This window comes from Mercenaria mercenaria, chromosome 9 (genome assembly GCF_021730395.1).
Source record: "Mercenaria mercenaria strain notata chromosome 9, MADL_Memer_1, whole genome shotgun sequence".
Lineage (NCBI taxonomy): Eukaryota > Metazoa > Mollusca > Bivalvia > Venerida > Veneridae > Mercenaria > Mercenaria mercenaria.
The window spans coordinates 57050508-57065283 of record NC_069369.1 but is presented as its reverse complement, the minus strand read 5'-3'; the positions used below and the strand labels follow the sequence as shown (position 1 = coordinate 57065283).

General features: G+C 35.0%; 1 protein-coding gene across 3 annotated transcripts in view; it reads right to left on the bottom strand.

Moving 5' to 3' along the window:
• Nucleotides 1-9904: 9904 nt before the first annotated feature.
• Nucleotides 9905-14776, bottom strand: part of LOC123546209 (protein slit-like) — a 94267-nt gene continuing 89395 nt past the window's right edge. For all 3 annotated transcript variants that reach the window (XM_053551457.1, XM_053551459.1, XM_053551458.1), the window contains exon 36: nt 9905-13533. In XM_053551457.1, coding sequence (XP_053407432.1) covers nt 13307-13533 — 227 coding nt within the window. In that variant the 3' untranslated portion in view covers nt 9905-13306. The remainder of the gene's footprint in view (nt 13534-14776) is intronic.

Sequence of the window (14776 nt, the reverse complement as noted above, 5' to 3'; positions counted from 1 at the left end):
TATATCAATGTCTAGAACTATACAAAGAACTCCGAATTCAGATACCCTATTGAGCCTCAGTCAAACTTTTACATGAATTTCTTGATAACTACCTAAAAACAAAGACAAATATAGTCATAAATATGTGTGCAGTACCCAATGTTTTTGTTCTGAATGGCGAGAAATAATCAGTTTGTTTTCAGGCAAAACAACATGTGTGACAGTAACACTTCATGCACCATGTCAGAGATATTTCTGCGAGAAGATGTCTTTTCACATCTGGACAACATGATTATTGTTATCATTGGAGATTCCAGTGTGTATGATGAGTTCAGTAATAGGATGTTTACATTAGTTTAGATCGTAAACCTGTGTTTGTTGTGGATTGTAAAAGAGTATCACTTCAATGACTCCTGTCAGAAATTTGCATATTTGTCAAATCCATTGACAAAGAACAACTGATACTGGTTTTAACCAGCATAGGCAGGGTTTATAATAGAGGGAATCAGTAGGGCAACTTATACATGTTTAGTGAATGTTAAATATGATTGTTTTATATTTTAACAATCCAGAGGGGTGTATACAAGGATTTAGTAATGTTGCTGCAGAAAAGCAAATATCTTAAGACAGAGACCTTAGAGCAAAGGTAAGGCATATTGTGATTTTACTTAAAGACCCTCTTCTTATAAAAAAAAGAATATATTGTATGCTGTTTCACATTCCAGCATGTACTAAAAATAAAGCTGAACCCCGAACGAGAGAAAACGTGAAAAATATATGACTAGCTGTTCCTGTTATAGCTGAAAACAAGAGCTCGTAGACCTACAGACTTCAAAAATCAATAGGGCTCATATCTATTGGTCATGACAAACATCCCTATCAAATTAGTTAATCCTAGGCCAAATGAGTTATTGTCTGGAATTTGTTTATTGTTTTTGGTCACTGTGACCTTGCCCTTTAATCTACTGATCTCAAAATCAGTATTGGTCATTTGCTTGTTATGACCAACCTTCCTATTAAGTTTCGTGATCCTAGGCCTAAGCGTTCTTGTCCTTGAGTTACCACCCGGAACCCGATTGGTCTACGGACCGACAGACGGGCAGACAGACAGACCAACATCAGCAAAACAGTATACCCCTCCTTCTTCGTAGGAGGGCAAAAATATTATTGAGGTACTGTGAAATCATTGTTACCAGTTTTCCTAGAAGAATTATTTCTATACATATTTGTTTTCCTGAACTGACAAAACTAAATTTCAATAAGCAAATAAAGTTCCTAGACCTTTGAATTCCACAAATGCATTGCACATGAAAGAGAAGAATTTTTAGCTAAGAAAGTTAAATGATTTCACAATAGAACTAAAGGGTGTATAGAAAATTTGTTCTTGCTAAAAAATAGTATATAGATCTGTTGAGATTATCGAGACCATTGGAAGGCCCATATGAAAAACTGAACTATGAAAACGATATTTCTGGATCATATAAATGTATTACATTCATTGAAGGTTTGCCCCATTTCACGCAAGTTGAATGTTGTAAGGGGTGAAGGCCGCTTGCAGACTTCACAACACAGATATGTTGCAATATATTTAGAAGTTTGTTCTTTTGTTTTACAATAAGGCACATGTAGTTGATGTTTTATTTGTCCATTACAGGCGAAACCCCTGTCTGTCAGTCCATCAGTGACACAAAGTGGAATCATGTGATAACTTTTAAAGTTTGTTTGTTTGTTTGTTTGTTTTGGGTTTAAAGCCGTTTTTTAACAGTATTTCAGTCATGTAACGGCGGACAGTTAACCTAACCAGTGTTCCTAGGTTCTGTACCGGTACAAACCTGTTCTCCGCAAGTAACTGCCAACTTCCCCACATGAATCAGATGTGGGGGACGAATGATTGCAGACACAATGTCTTTTATCAAATCGTCACGGAGAACATAAGCCCCGCCCGGGAATGGAACTCACGACCCCGCGATCCGTAGACCAACGCTCTCCCTACTGAGCTATGCGGGCGGGCTAACTTTAAAAGTATATTAAGATTTATTTTCATGAAACTTTGCACATTAATAGATGGCAATATGGAGAGAAAATACACATCCTTTCATTTTGTTGCTGTGGGAAAATGCTGCTATGGCCACAAACAGTCCAAAACAATGGCAAACAAGTGTTGTTTTGTTTTTACTTAGAATTTTAGGCTAAAGTTTTTGTAACAGGCTGCTTATTTTGCAAATTTGGTATCTCTAACCTTACTTTTTCTTGTTTGATTTAGTGGTGACTGACCATATTGCGACAGAGTTCTTTCCCTTTGTCCAGTAGTTCTGTTTTATCCATTAGAGTTACCTGAATTGGAATAATTCCCGCCATAGACGGCGTTTTTCAGTCATTTGCACAAAGGGCGCAAAACAGTTGCAAATTTTAATTTCTGTGTTTGCAGTAAACTATTATGTATTTGACTTGGTAAAACATGCATTTGCTTTACTTTAGAAATCTGGAATTTTGAGTAAGACTTGCTAAAATTGTATAACATTAATGACTGTCACGATTCATCTTCACCGTTAACATTTGGTTCTACGATGTACATTTTGGCCTCAAACCGCCTCGGTAGCCTAGTGGTAGAGCGTCCGCTTCGAGTGCGGGAGGTCGTGGGTTCGATTCCCGGCCGCGTCATACCAAAGACGTAAAAAATGGTACTAGTAGCTTCCTTTGTTTGGCGCTCAGCATTAAGAGGGTAGTGCTAGGACTGGTCAGCCCGGTGTCAGTATAATGTGACTGGGTGGGGTATCATGCCACGTGATATTCCAGTGAGGCAGCACTATAAAGTTGGGCATTGTGCTCACTGCTACTAGTAGACACCGTCGTTTATATAACTGAAAAATTGTTGAAAAAGACGTTAAACCCGAACACACACACGCACACACACACACACACACACACACACACACACATTATGGCCTCTTGATCTTCTACACTGTATCAACGTAGCAAGTATTAAAAGAAAACCGTGAACCTACCCTCGTTTTTAGTCTCTATACAAAACTGAACTTTTTTTGTTAATTCTTCAATAATCAAGTTGGCAAATGGTACGCCAAAAATGGCCAAGTTACAATTTGGTGCACTTTTACTATATTTCTGTTCTTACGATATGGATTTGATTCAAATTTAAGATAGTTGTTCCATATCATCACCCATATCATATGACACAAAGTCTTTAATTCTGAAATGTCTGACAAAAATGTCTCCTGAATTATGCTCCCTTTTTACTAAGAATTTGAGGTTAGTTTTGATGCATTTTCACTAGTATTACCTAATGGATTTGATTTATTCAAACTTAAAATAATTGTTCTACATCATCACATCATAATTATGACATATTGGCCATAATATCTAGCACCAGTATATAAAATTTTCATGTTAAAGGCTTGATGCAGTTTCTCGTTATCTCTGTAATTACTTGATGAATTTGCTTCAGACTTAACATAGTTATTCCTCATCATCACACACATCATATGGCACAATGGCCATAACTCTCACACCAATATTTCATGACTTATCCCCTCTGTTTACCCAAAATTTCAGGTTAATTTTGGTGCACTTTCACTGTATCTTTGTTATTACTTAACGAATTTGATTCATAATTAAAACATTTCTTCCACATCATCATCCATATTGTATGTCACAAGGCCCATAAATCTGGTGCAAATATTTCATGAATTTTGTCCCTATTTTCCTTAGAATTTCAGGTTCAAGTTTTGACGCAATTTTGCTCTGTCTCATTTATTACTAAAACGATTTGATTCAAATTTAACATACATGTACTTATTCCATATTATTAGCAAAATGACACAAACTGCATTATTCTTGCTGACAATTTCCATGAATTATGTCCCTTGATGTGTCAAAAGATGTGGTTGCTATAGAAATAAATAGTCCAAAATTTGACAGAAATGGGTCCTGTGGCAACTTCAAAAAGTATACGATATTTCTACATAGATGGCAATATTGAAAGTACACACTTCCATTTATTTTGTTGCTTTGGCAAAATTGTGGTAGCTATACAATCTCAAACAACTAGTGTTTTGGGACAGTTATTGCTATGAAATAGTCTTCTTACAATTACTTTTTAAGTTTCTGACATAAAACTCTAGCCTTTTGATTAATAGATGAAGTATTATGCATATTATTTTTAACATTGACTTGTTATGCCCCCCTTCAAAGAAGGAGGGGTATATTGTTTTGCAGATGTCGGTTAGTCGGTCGGTCCGTAGAAACTTGATAGGGAGGTTGAGCATGACCAGCAGATGACCCCTTTTGATCTTGAGATTAGTAGGTCAAAGGTCAAGGTCACAGTGACCCGGAACATTTAAACGGTTTCCTGGCGATAACTTGAGAACTCTTGGGCTTAGGATCACGAAACTTGATAGGGAGGTTGGTCATGACCAGCAGATGATCCTATTGATTTTGAGATTAATAAGTCAAAGGTCAAGGTCACATTGACCCGGAACAGTTAAACGCTATCTGGACAATAACTTGAGAACGCTTGGCCCTAGGGTCATGAAAATTGATAGGAAGGTTGGTCATGACCAGCATATGACCCCTGATGATTTTGAGATCAGTAGGTCAAAGATCCAGATCACATTGACCCGGAACAGTTAAACAGTTTCCGGACAATAACTTGAGAACGCTTGGATCACGAAATTTGATAGGGAGGTTGACCATAACCAGTAGATGGCCCCTATTGATTTTTGGGGTCACTTGGTCAAAGGTCAAGGTCACAAGGTCCTATTTGGTTAAAACCATTTCTGATTATTATCTTGAGAATTATTTGACATTAAGCCTTCATATTTTATTAGATGTTTAATCTCCTAATAATGTCCGGGTCATGAGGTCAAAGGTCAAGGTCAGTTATGTTCAAATCCATTTAAAGACACATCTGACAGTTTCCTATATGTATACAGGCAAAAAATTTCGTTAAACATTGTGTACTGACTGAAAATCAAGTTTAAAACGGAAATATGTATTAAAAATTATAGGTACCGGTGCCCAGTCAGTACACAAAGTTTAAAGAAATTCTGTCCGTAGGATAAATTTGCCTATATGCATATAGGAAACTGTCAGATGTGTCTTTAAAGCAATATCTTAAGATCTGTTAGGCCAACACACTTCAAATTTCATAGGTTGATTGGTTTCCTTTAGTAGATGTATATTATCAATTTCTTGTCACTGGGTCAAAGGTCAAGGTCACTAATCAAATCCTTTATAGATCAATATCAGCAAAACCGATTTGTCCAGTCTCCTTGAAAAGATGACCCTTAATAATTTCAGGGTCACGGGGTCAAAGTTCAAGGTCACTTAGGGTGAAATCCATTTTAATTCAATACCTTAAGGTCTGTTTGACCTACATACTTCAAATTGTATGGGATGGTTGGTCTCCTTTAGTAGATGACCCCTATAACTCCTGAACCTGGATCAAAGGTCAAGGTCATTTAATCATTTAATATCTAAGTCTATCAGCAGTGTGTGTGTGTGGGGGGGGGGGGGGGGGGCGATATATGTTTTTCAAACAGATTGTTCTTAATTTTTGGTGTATCAAAATATATTTTATTTTCTCAAAAAAAATATTCCTGCATATAATCAGATTTCTGTGTTAGTGTGTCAGCAACTTATCAGCATTTTACTTGACAGAATGAAAACTATTCATGTCTAAATTTTCTCATGTTGGCGGAAAAATGTCTCCTTGTTCTTGGACACAGTTTTGTTATATTTTCTGGTCTTTGGAAACATATGGAGGCCATTCAGTTATTATAATAGGAGGGCATGGGTACTGCTGCACATTTCATTACCTCTCCTGAACAGATTCAAGCAATCCAAGTCTGCTATTGTTTTGTGTTCTATGCTTCCAAAGGTATTAACTACACCCGTCTACTTTTCCAATGGAAACAAACATTCTTTTCACCATTCTGTTTGACCAGGTAGTCTGAGTTATACAGGTAGGCATTCAGTTCAATTTTGGTAGTCAAAACTAGACCATTTAAGATAAGCACATTTTAGCATTTTTTTCAGGTTTGAAAAACATAATTACTATTATTTACTCTAAACTTCATTATTTCATACCTTAAAATTCTGGTTAAAAAAACTTAAAGAACAAGGATGTGAAACCAAAATTGGCGCCGTACAACCCAAACAAATAAATAAAGAAAGAAAGAACAAGGAATGCCTAACAGTAAGTTAATTTGATATGAAAGCCATCCTCATGTCTTTCATAACGCTGAAAGAATTTTTAAAATCGGACCACTATTAAAAAAAGATATGACAGTTTGAAATTTAAGAAAATGGCTGATCATGAAGGCAGCCATTTTAGTGTGTTTATGACGTCATTTACACACTGCTGAATTCTTTATTTAGAAAATAACCTTTAAAATAGATTAATTTCATATTTTTCTTGAGTTTAAGATATAAAAAAATGGTAATTTCTTTCATTATAGCTTGAAAAAGTGCAGAAATTATTTTACAGAAATAAGTGAATACAGTTCAAATATGTACCTAATATTTAATAAATCCGCCATTTTGTTTTGTATTGCTGTGGAAACAAAATGGCCGCCACTTTGATCAAATATTTAAATGCTCATAACTTTCTCATGTTTAAGCCATTTTGGAAATTCTTTCATTTCTTTAAATGATTTAAGAAATCATAGGAGATAGAATTAACATAAGAACAACAGTGCCTTTCCCTTTAATAATTCTGTTTTGTTTTAAAGAATCGGGATTTGTGTAAACTACTGAAGTTGATTTTAAAACACTTCAGTAAAAACGGTTTTACAAAATGGTACAAGGCTTTCCAATTCTACATGTCTATATGAATTGAGTAATGAATACAATCTTATGTGCTTGTAATACAGCGGAACCCTCTTAACCAAATAATTTCTCTATGCAAAAATTACGTTTAGAAGGCAGCGGTATCTGATGTTGAGCGGTCCGGTCAATGTAATGTCCCTCTTTAAATAGTTGTAACTGTAAACGTTATACTGCAAAGCTCATGCTTTATATTTCTCCACACTGTTGAGCATATGTCAGATATTTAGGCTTAGTATCTAATATATCTGTATTTTCAGGGTGAAGTCACTTTTTTCTGGTGATAAACTGATCGAAGGTGAGATGGCGAACGGTGTGAGGTATGGTGAGGTGTGACAGTACCGGGCAGATTACCACTTGATTAGGTTTTACTTCATAACTCGATATTACAACAGTTACCTAGAGTCCATACTGAGTGACCTATCAAACGATCTCCCACCTGACGCTGTAATCATGAGTTCTTGTCTGTGGGACATTAGCAGGTATTTTATTAGTAGAATTTATATTTTTAAACTAAAATTCAAATAGTAGAGCTTTTGTAATCACCCTTTCGTCGGTGTCCTTGTCATGAAAGTTTTGCATGTAATGAAGTTTCTCAAATACTACGTGGCCAAATGCTTTCAAACTACACACGTCTTTGGCATCATCAGATGACCTCACAAGACAAGTTACATACTAGTAACTCAGCTTTAATTCCTTCAAAATTTTGCCCCTTTTTAACTTAGACTTTCAGTTTAAAGTTCTGCATATAGGCAGATTTCTCAAAACCTATAACTCTGTATTACATTTGGGCATATTATGTTCCCTTTTCACCAACAAATTGGGGAATTTACATGTACGCAGGTTTCTCAGGAACAATAGGACTGGTTGTTTCCAAACTATTCATATGTCGTCTTCTACATCATGAAATGACCATTCTGAACCAGATTCCATATCTCTGACTTACAGTTTATAATGCCACAGTTAACTCACCTGAACTTTTACTAAGGGTGAGCTGCTATTAGTGTAGGTAGATGGGGTGGCACCGATTGCAATGCGTTTTTAGCTCGACTATTCGAAGAGCTATTCCACTCACCGTGGCGTAGGCGTCGATAGTCGCCTCTTACAATCATGCAAGAGTAGCACAGTGGCTCGAGTTCGCTTCATGTAGTTGTCATCCCAGTAGCGTCTGTCATCCGTCGCCCAACCACCGTGATATCCTATTATATATGGACACAGAAACATATGTTTCTAAAACCATTCTTACACTGTGGTTATATAACCATATGAGGGGGCTACTTTCTTATCAAACGGCTAAATTTTATTATTGAGTTGCACCTTTAATCGTTAAACTGATCAGCTCGTTTTGAACATCATAGTATTTCTACCCTTTTGCAGATTTTAATATTATCCAGATAGGAATTCATCTCAACTGATGTTTTTTTGAGTTCGTTTTTCCTAAGATAGACAATTTAAAACAATCGGAAAGTTTAAAATACAGTCAAGCAAAATAATAGCAGACTCGAGTCCCATATCCTAAAGATCATGAGTAGTCGAAATTTTATCTCTACCATACCCTATTTTCCGTATATATTTGTCAATCTATTCTGTGTATAGGCTAAATACCAAAAACTCTTGGAAAACCTCCTGCTTGTGTTTCTGTTAGGCATGGGAGTAAACTTTAAGTATGATTTCCAAGTGAACTACATCAGACGTAGTGTCCTGAAATGACTATTACGTCGCGTCATGAGTTGAGGCTGATAAGTGGAACGTAAAAAAAACGTCGTAAAATACGAAGGTTAACATCTGCGGTTTATTCGTTATATAATCTTTCCGTCAGTGCAGGTGAAGTTCAAACATCAGGCCTAACAACACTAAAAAAATCCTGCACGGAAGCCATCTAGTCTATCGCGTAATGGCGAATAGATTACTGATAACTGATGTTACAATTGGGCGGCCACCGAGATATGAATTAAAGCTTGTTTTGTATTTAAATAAATGACACCGTGGATAAATATTTGGCATACTGGTAGAAAAAAATGAGAGAGAAGTTAATTTGGTGAAGTAAAATTCAATTTTAGTGCTAGCAGTAATTCCAGGTCTTGATGTGATTTTGCAGTGAGCAAATGTTTCTTGCAACATACGGCCAATAATAAAAAAAAGTTACAAAATAAGCTATTCATAGTAACAACAAAGGGAAGTAATTCTATAAAAATTGTAAGTCCACTAAAAAGGTATTTGCCAAATAAAAAAAAAAAGACTGGCCAATTCATGTCAAAGTTATGGCCGAAGATCTAATATGACCTTTGACCCTTAAGTGTCAAAGGTCAGATAAGATCTTAGGCCATAACTTTGTAAAAAAAACCTCTGATACCGAAGTTAGTCTCAATCACTGACGTGACGTCAATCGGGAATTCCCGTTCGATTACGTATTCTCCGTAATGCAATTTCGGCATTCTCCGGAATGAACGGAAAAGCCAAGTGCTTGTAATCAGCTAACGTGATGATTATCGTCCGAAGAATGCCGAAATGCCAAACTAGAATACGTAATCGCACGAAGATTGCCGATCGTTTTCAAAGTTTACGGACCCGTTTCATTAAGGTATGACGGTATTAAAAACATTTCTTCTTTGAGTCATATTAAATTGTCAAAGTCTACAGTGTTTTATTTTACTTTTCCATTCTTTCACTTGTTGAAAACATAGAAAAAAAATGTAGACCATAATGCAAGAGCACCGACTAACTATGAATGACATCACTATTGTAAACAATGTATTCTTCCACAATCTTTCCCAGCATCCTCAGCTGTCACTAAGCAACATCCTTAAACTATATATTACCAATTTCCATATATCTGACCTCTTCTAAAATACTCTATAATTATATGATTACTGATCAAATTGAAAATAAAAGCAATACCTAGCATGAAAATGCCCTTTTTACCCCCGAAAAACTAATTGAACTATATAGTGTCAGGGACTACATTCAAGTGGACCACGGAGGAATACCGGCGCATTACTCCCGTCATACCTTAACTGCACTCACACATATATGGTGTCTGGTAGAAGTATCCTTGAAGAAATGAAAACAACAAACAATAAAATAAACAGTAAACATTTAATATATGAAACATTCACGTCTTAATGATCAAGAAATGAAGTATACATCTCTCAGTACCAGAAAACTTCATATAAATATGCTCGCTTATATAAACAAATATTTATTATTGAAAATATATTTGGGTAAAAGGACAGTTTTAATAAAAAAAAAAAAACACTTTGTCACCTATTCACTTGTTTGTAATAAATGATACGTTTATGAAATAAATAAAATATTTATTGTAAAATCACTTGTATGGTGCTGTGGTGTGAGTTTAGGACTTTCATTAAATTAGCATCTTGTATAACATTTTAATATGAAAACATTTACACAAATACATGTATGACGAAATGAAAATAAACTACCAGGTTTTAAAACACTAAAAACTGAATTTGGTCACAAATGGTGCCATGAATCTGGGTGATTTTCCAAATACTGGCCTGTGGAAAACAAGACTAAAATACATTGTTACGGAACCATAAAAGCACATTGCAAGGATGTCAATAAAAGAAACATAAATTAAATGGCATACCTTCAAATTATTTAAAACAATAAATGATCTTATTTGATTAAAAGGGAGACAAGCACACGCAAAATTCTCGCGATACAAGGCTTAGGGTTAGAAAATCAGCTCTGATGCCAGTAAAAGTAACAGGGACGGTCCGGTGTATATCTATAAGCCTAATAAATATGTTAATAAACACATCACAGCCAAACGAAAGCAGGTTTTGAAAATAAACGTGACTGAAAAATGCGTTTGTTTTCTAAGATGATGACCAACAAAGTAAAGAATATGATCCATTTAAAACAATCATTCAACCCTTACCCTGCTAAATTTCTATAATGAACTTGTCCATCTTTCAATTTGGACAGTACCATTAACTGTTAAAGGGGTGCATACCAAAAAGGCGAACAGTGCAGACCATGATCAGACTGCACGGATGTGCAGGCTGATATTGGTCTGCACTGGTCGCAAAGGCAGAATCACTTGCCGTCAGCAGGCTAAAGGTTAAGGAACAAGAGAGGGTTAGATGGAATTCCTAAAAGTCAGAAATCCATTGCCACAATAACAACGAAGATTAAAAAAAAACAATACGAAGCATCGTGTTCAATTCAAAATATTTAAAATATCTCAAAGCCGGTCTAAACAAATATCACGCAGGCTTAGCGTTACTTAATGATTACTTTACAAACTGACGATCTCAAAAAGCTATCCACAAAACAACGAATATTAAATTACACAAAATACTTACACATTTTGGACTTGATTTTACAAAAAAATCTTAAAAGCAATATCTCTAAGAAGTCAATAATCTTAACATATAGTTCTGAGCTTCGCGTTTAAATTTGTACAAGAATAAAAATATGCACACTATATTTCTCAAAGCCAGAAACGATGAACACATGGACTTGCTATTTACTTAAAATCAAAATCTTCGATGATATGACACGGGTTTCCCATGGGTTTTCCAAGGTAACGTTGACCTAATTTACCTTTAAAACATGCTGAAATAAGGTTATTATTCATGCTGCAAGTTTCTGATCATTTCCATTCCGAATTCAGTAGCTATTCAAACTATTTCGTTTGTATAGGAGTAAAATCGAGTGTTCGATTGGTCAGGGTAGCATCTATTCTTAAATGTGATACGTCACCTGATTAAGTCGTTTATTATTGATATTGTAAGGTTTTAATAATCCAGACATTGATGCAACATACGCAAAAAATATATTATATAGACAAAATTAGGTTCCAATCATTTATTGTACTAGGGTACTTTGTATAAATAATATAGTTTTATAGGACATTACGTGTGAAACATTGTTACTGGGGTAGTTATTTTTCTTAGGCGGAAAATAGCGAAAGTGGAACAGTCCAACGACAAAGTAAATTCTCAAAATGAACTACAATAATAATGGTTTTTAAGTGACAAACATGTATGCTTTCTCAAATATTTCATTATGGCAGTTTTCATGCGTAAAACGAGCGAAATATGATCGAGGTATCATGTTTCTCAATACATCTGTATAAAAATTAACAATTACTTACTCAAAATTCGCTGCTGTAGCTAAAAACTCACTGTTAATATTCGTAATATTTATACAATCCGTACTAGTAATGAATTCAAAAAGTATATATAATTCTATCGTATTTAACTTTGAAATTTCAAATACATTGCTTAGCGTTAACGTTGCTAAAAGATTAATAAAACGTTTTTGACATTACATGGAAGAAAAAAATAAGTTTTTACTTTTAAAAGTCATAAATATGTAAAGTAAAAGTCAATTTCTATTCAGATCTCATTTAGTAAACAAAAGTTTGTACAACAAAAATAAACAGTATCTTTTCATCTTCGAAAATATCAATATAGTTTCTATGTACAAGATTAAACATAAATACGTTGAAATATATAATTTACAGTGCTTGAAATAAAAAGATTCAAAGTCCCATAAAACTTCGAGTCAGTCATATACACCCTTTAGCTCAAACGTGTATGCTTCTCTCTTCCGTATCCGAAAATAGTTATTTTTCTCACACGTGTATGTCTTTCTCTTCCGTATCCGAAAATAGTTATTTTTCTCACACGTTCCGTATCCGTAAAGAGTTATTTCACATATTGTGAGTCAGTTAGTTCGTTATCTTCCTTTGTTCTTCGAAGATAACTCTTTCCACATTATTTGACACAGCTAATCCCCCATAAAATTCTCGTTGTTATGAACGATAGAGTCACTATATAAACTTCAACTCTGTATACGTATACATATAAACAAGGATATGCTTGTTTAACCTTTTATTTCTCTACAACGTTCATTTCATGAATCTAAGACGTTTTGTAGTTTCAGACTTCTCTGTCAATAATTCTTTTCCAAAATAATTTAGAATACTTTTCTACAGTTTGTCACTTAACATATTCTTGCATTCACACGTTTCTTCATGAATGATTAGTCTTTTGTATTACATATTCTTGCATTCGAGTGTGTCTCTATGAATAATTAGTACTCTTGCTTTACATATTCTTGCATTCACGTGTTTCTTTATGAATAATTAGTCTATTTCTTTATATATTCTTATATTTACATGTTTCTTTATGAATAATTAGTCTCCTGGTTTACATATCCTTGCATTTCACGTGTTTCTTTATGAACAATTATTAGTCTTTTGCGTTACATATTCTTGCATTCACTTGAATAATTGGTATCTTGCTTTACACATTCTTTATTCATGTTTCTATAAAATGATTAAGTGATTATTGCCATTTGCACATTTCCGAAATAACCGAAGCACTAAGTTAGCGTCTTCTTTAAGAGTTCGAAACTAATGGAGAAACCTTTAGTCTTCCAAACACAATGACACACTGACACTAAAGTGCATAACTTTAACCAATTATCACATTTGTGTTATTTTCATTCAACACCGTTTACAACCGCACTTCCGGATTATAGGAAGCTCATAAATGTAACTAGTATTGTCTGTGCAATAAAGTCGTACTTTTCTGTTTTTTATTCTGCTAGGACTACAGCAATCAGAATGGCAAGTCCCCTCACACCTGCGATATTTCAACTTTCGTCTTGTGCGACAATTCGTCTTTGGATCCACATATATATCCTTAAAAACTGTACCCTTGCACGTTGAGACTGAAAAAGAAAGCATTAACTGTTCCATGTATCTAATACAAAGTCCAGTAAGAGCGGCAGGACCTACCAAATGCATATCGACTCTTCGAAAAAGCTGTAACGGATGATTCATAAACAGAACAAAAATTATAATATTCCCTTTAACACTTTCCTGCTAGATATTTTTTACAAAATAACTTCAAAAACCTAGCTAAAACGCTGTCATTTGTTACACTACAGTACGATTGACTGGTTGAACAACATGACTGTAATTCAAAACGAAAAAGAAGAATAAGTTTATAAGAAAAACTGAAAACACACGAAAAGCAAAAAGCAACACAATCCTTGCGCATTACAACAAAGGCTTTGTCAAAAAAAGCTCATGCACAATAAACCAAATTGTCAGTGCAAAGAATTATCTACAGAAATTGAAAAATACAGTTTGTAACCATTTTCTGTCACTTAAAGAGAATGGAAGGTCGAAATGCATGTAACTGTCGTTGTTGTTTAAGTAAATACATGTAAAGAACAAAAAAAACCAACTAGAAATGTATCTATGGGACACAGATGCCCCCACTACATGACAAAGGACACACATTTTTTTCCTAGGTCAAGGGCCATAACTCCTACAATACTGAATGAATCCCGACGCGAAACCCCAGGTGCACAACTGCACATGCTGACCAACATTCCTGTAAACTTTGGTGACTCTAGGTCAAATACTTTTGGAGCTACGCGCGACACAACATTAAAATGACCAATTTTTAACTAAGTCAGGGGCCATAACTCCTACAAGACTGAATGAATCCGGACGCGAAACCCCAGGTGCACAACTGTACATGCTGAGCAACATTCCTGTAAAGTTTTGTGACTACGTCAAATACTTTTGGAGCTAGGCGCGACACAACACTAAAATGATCAATTTTTACAAAGTCAGGGGCCATAACTCCTAAAAGACTGAATGAATCCGGACGCGAAACCCCAGTTGCACAACTACACATGCTGACCAACATTCCTGTAAAGTTTTGTGACTCTAGTCAAATATTTTTGGAGCTAGGCGCGACACAACATTCTCGAATGGACGGACAAGGGCAAATCTATATGCTCCCCCCACACCCCCACCCCAAAGTGGGGGCATAAAAATATAAGCAAAAGGAATTCGTATGCTTTTAAACTTGTAAACACATGTTTTTACTCAAATGTTCTTTACCCCATGTAAATAAATAACTCTTCATTGTATGCTGTAAATAAACTCTGTCTTATT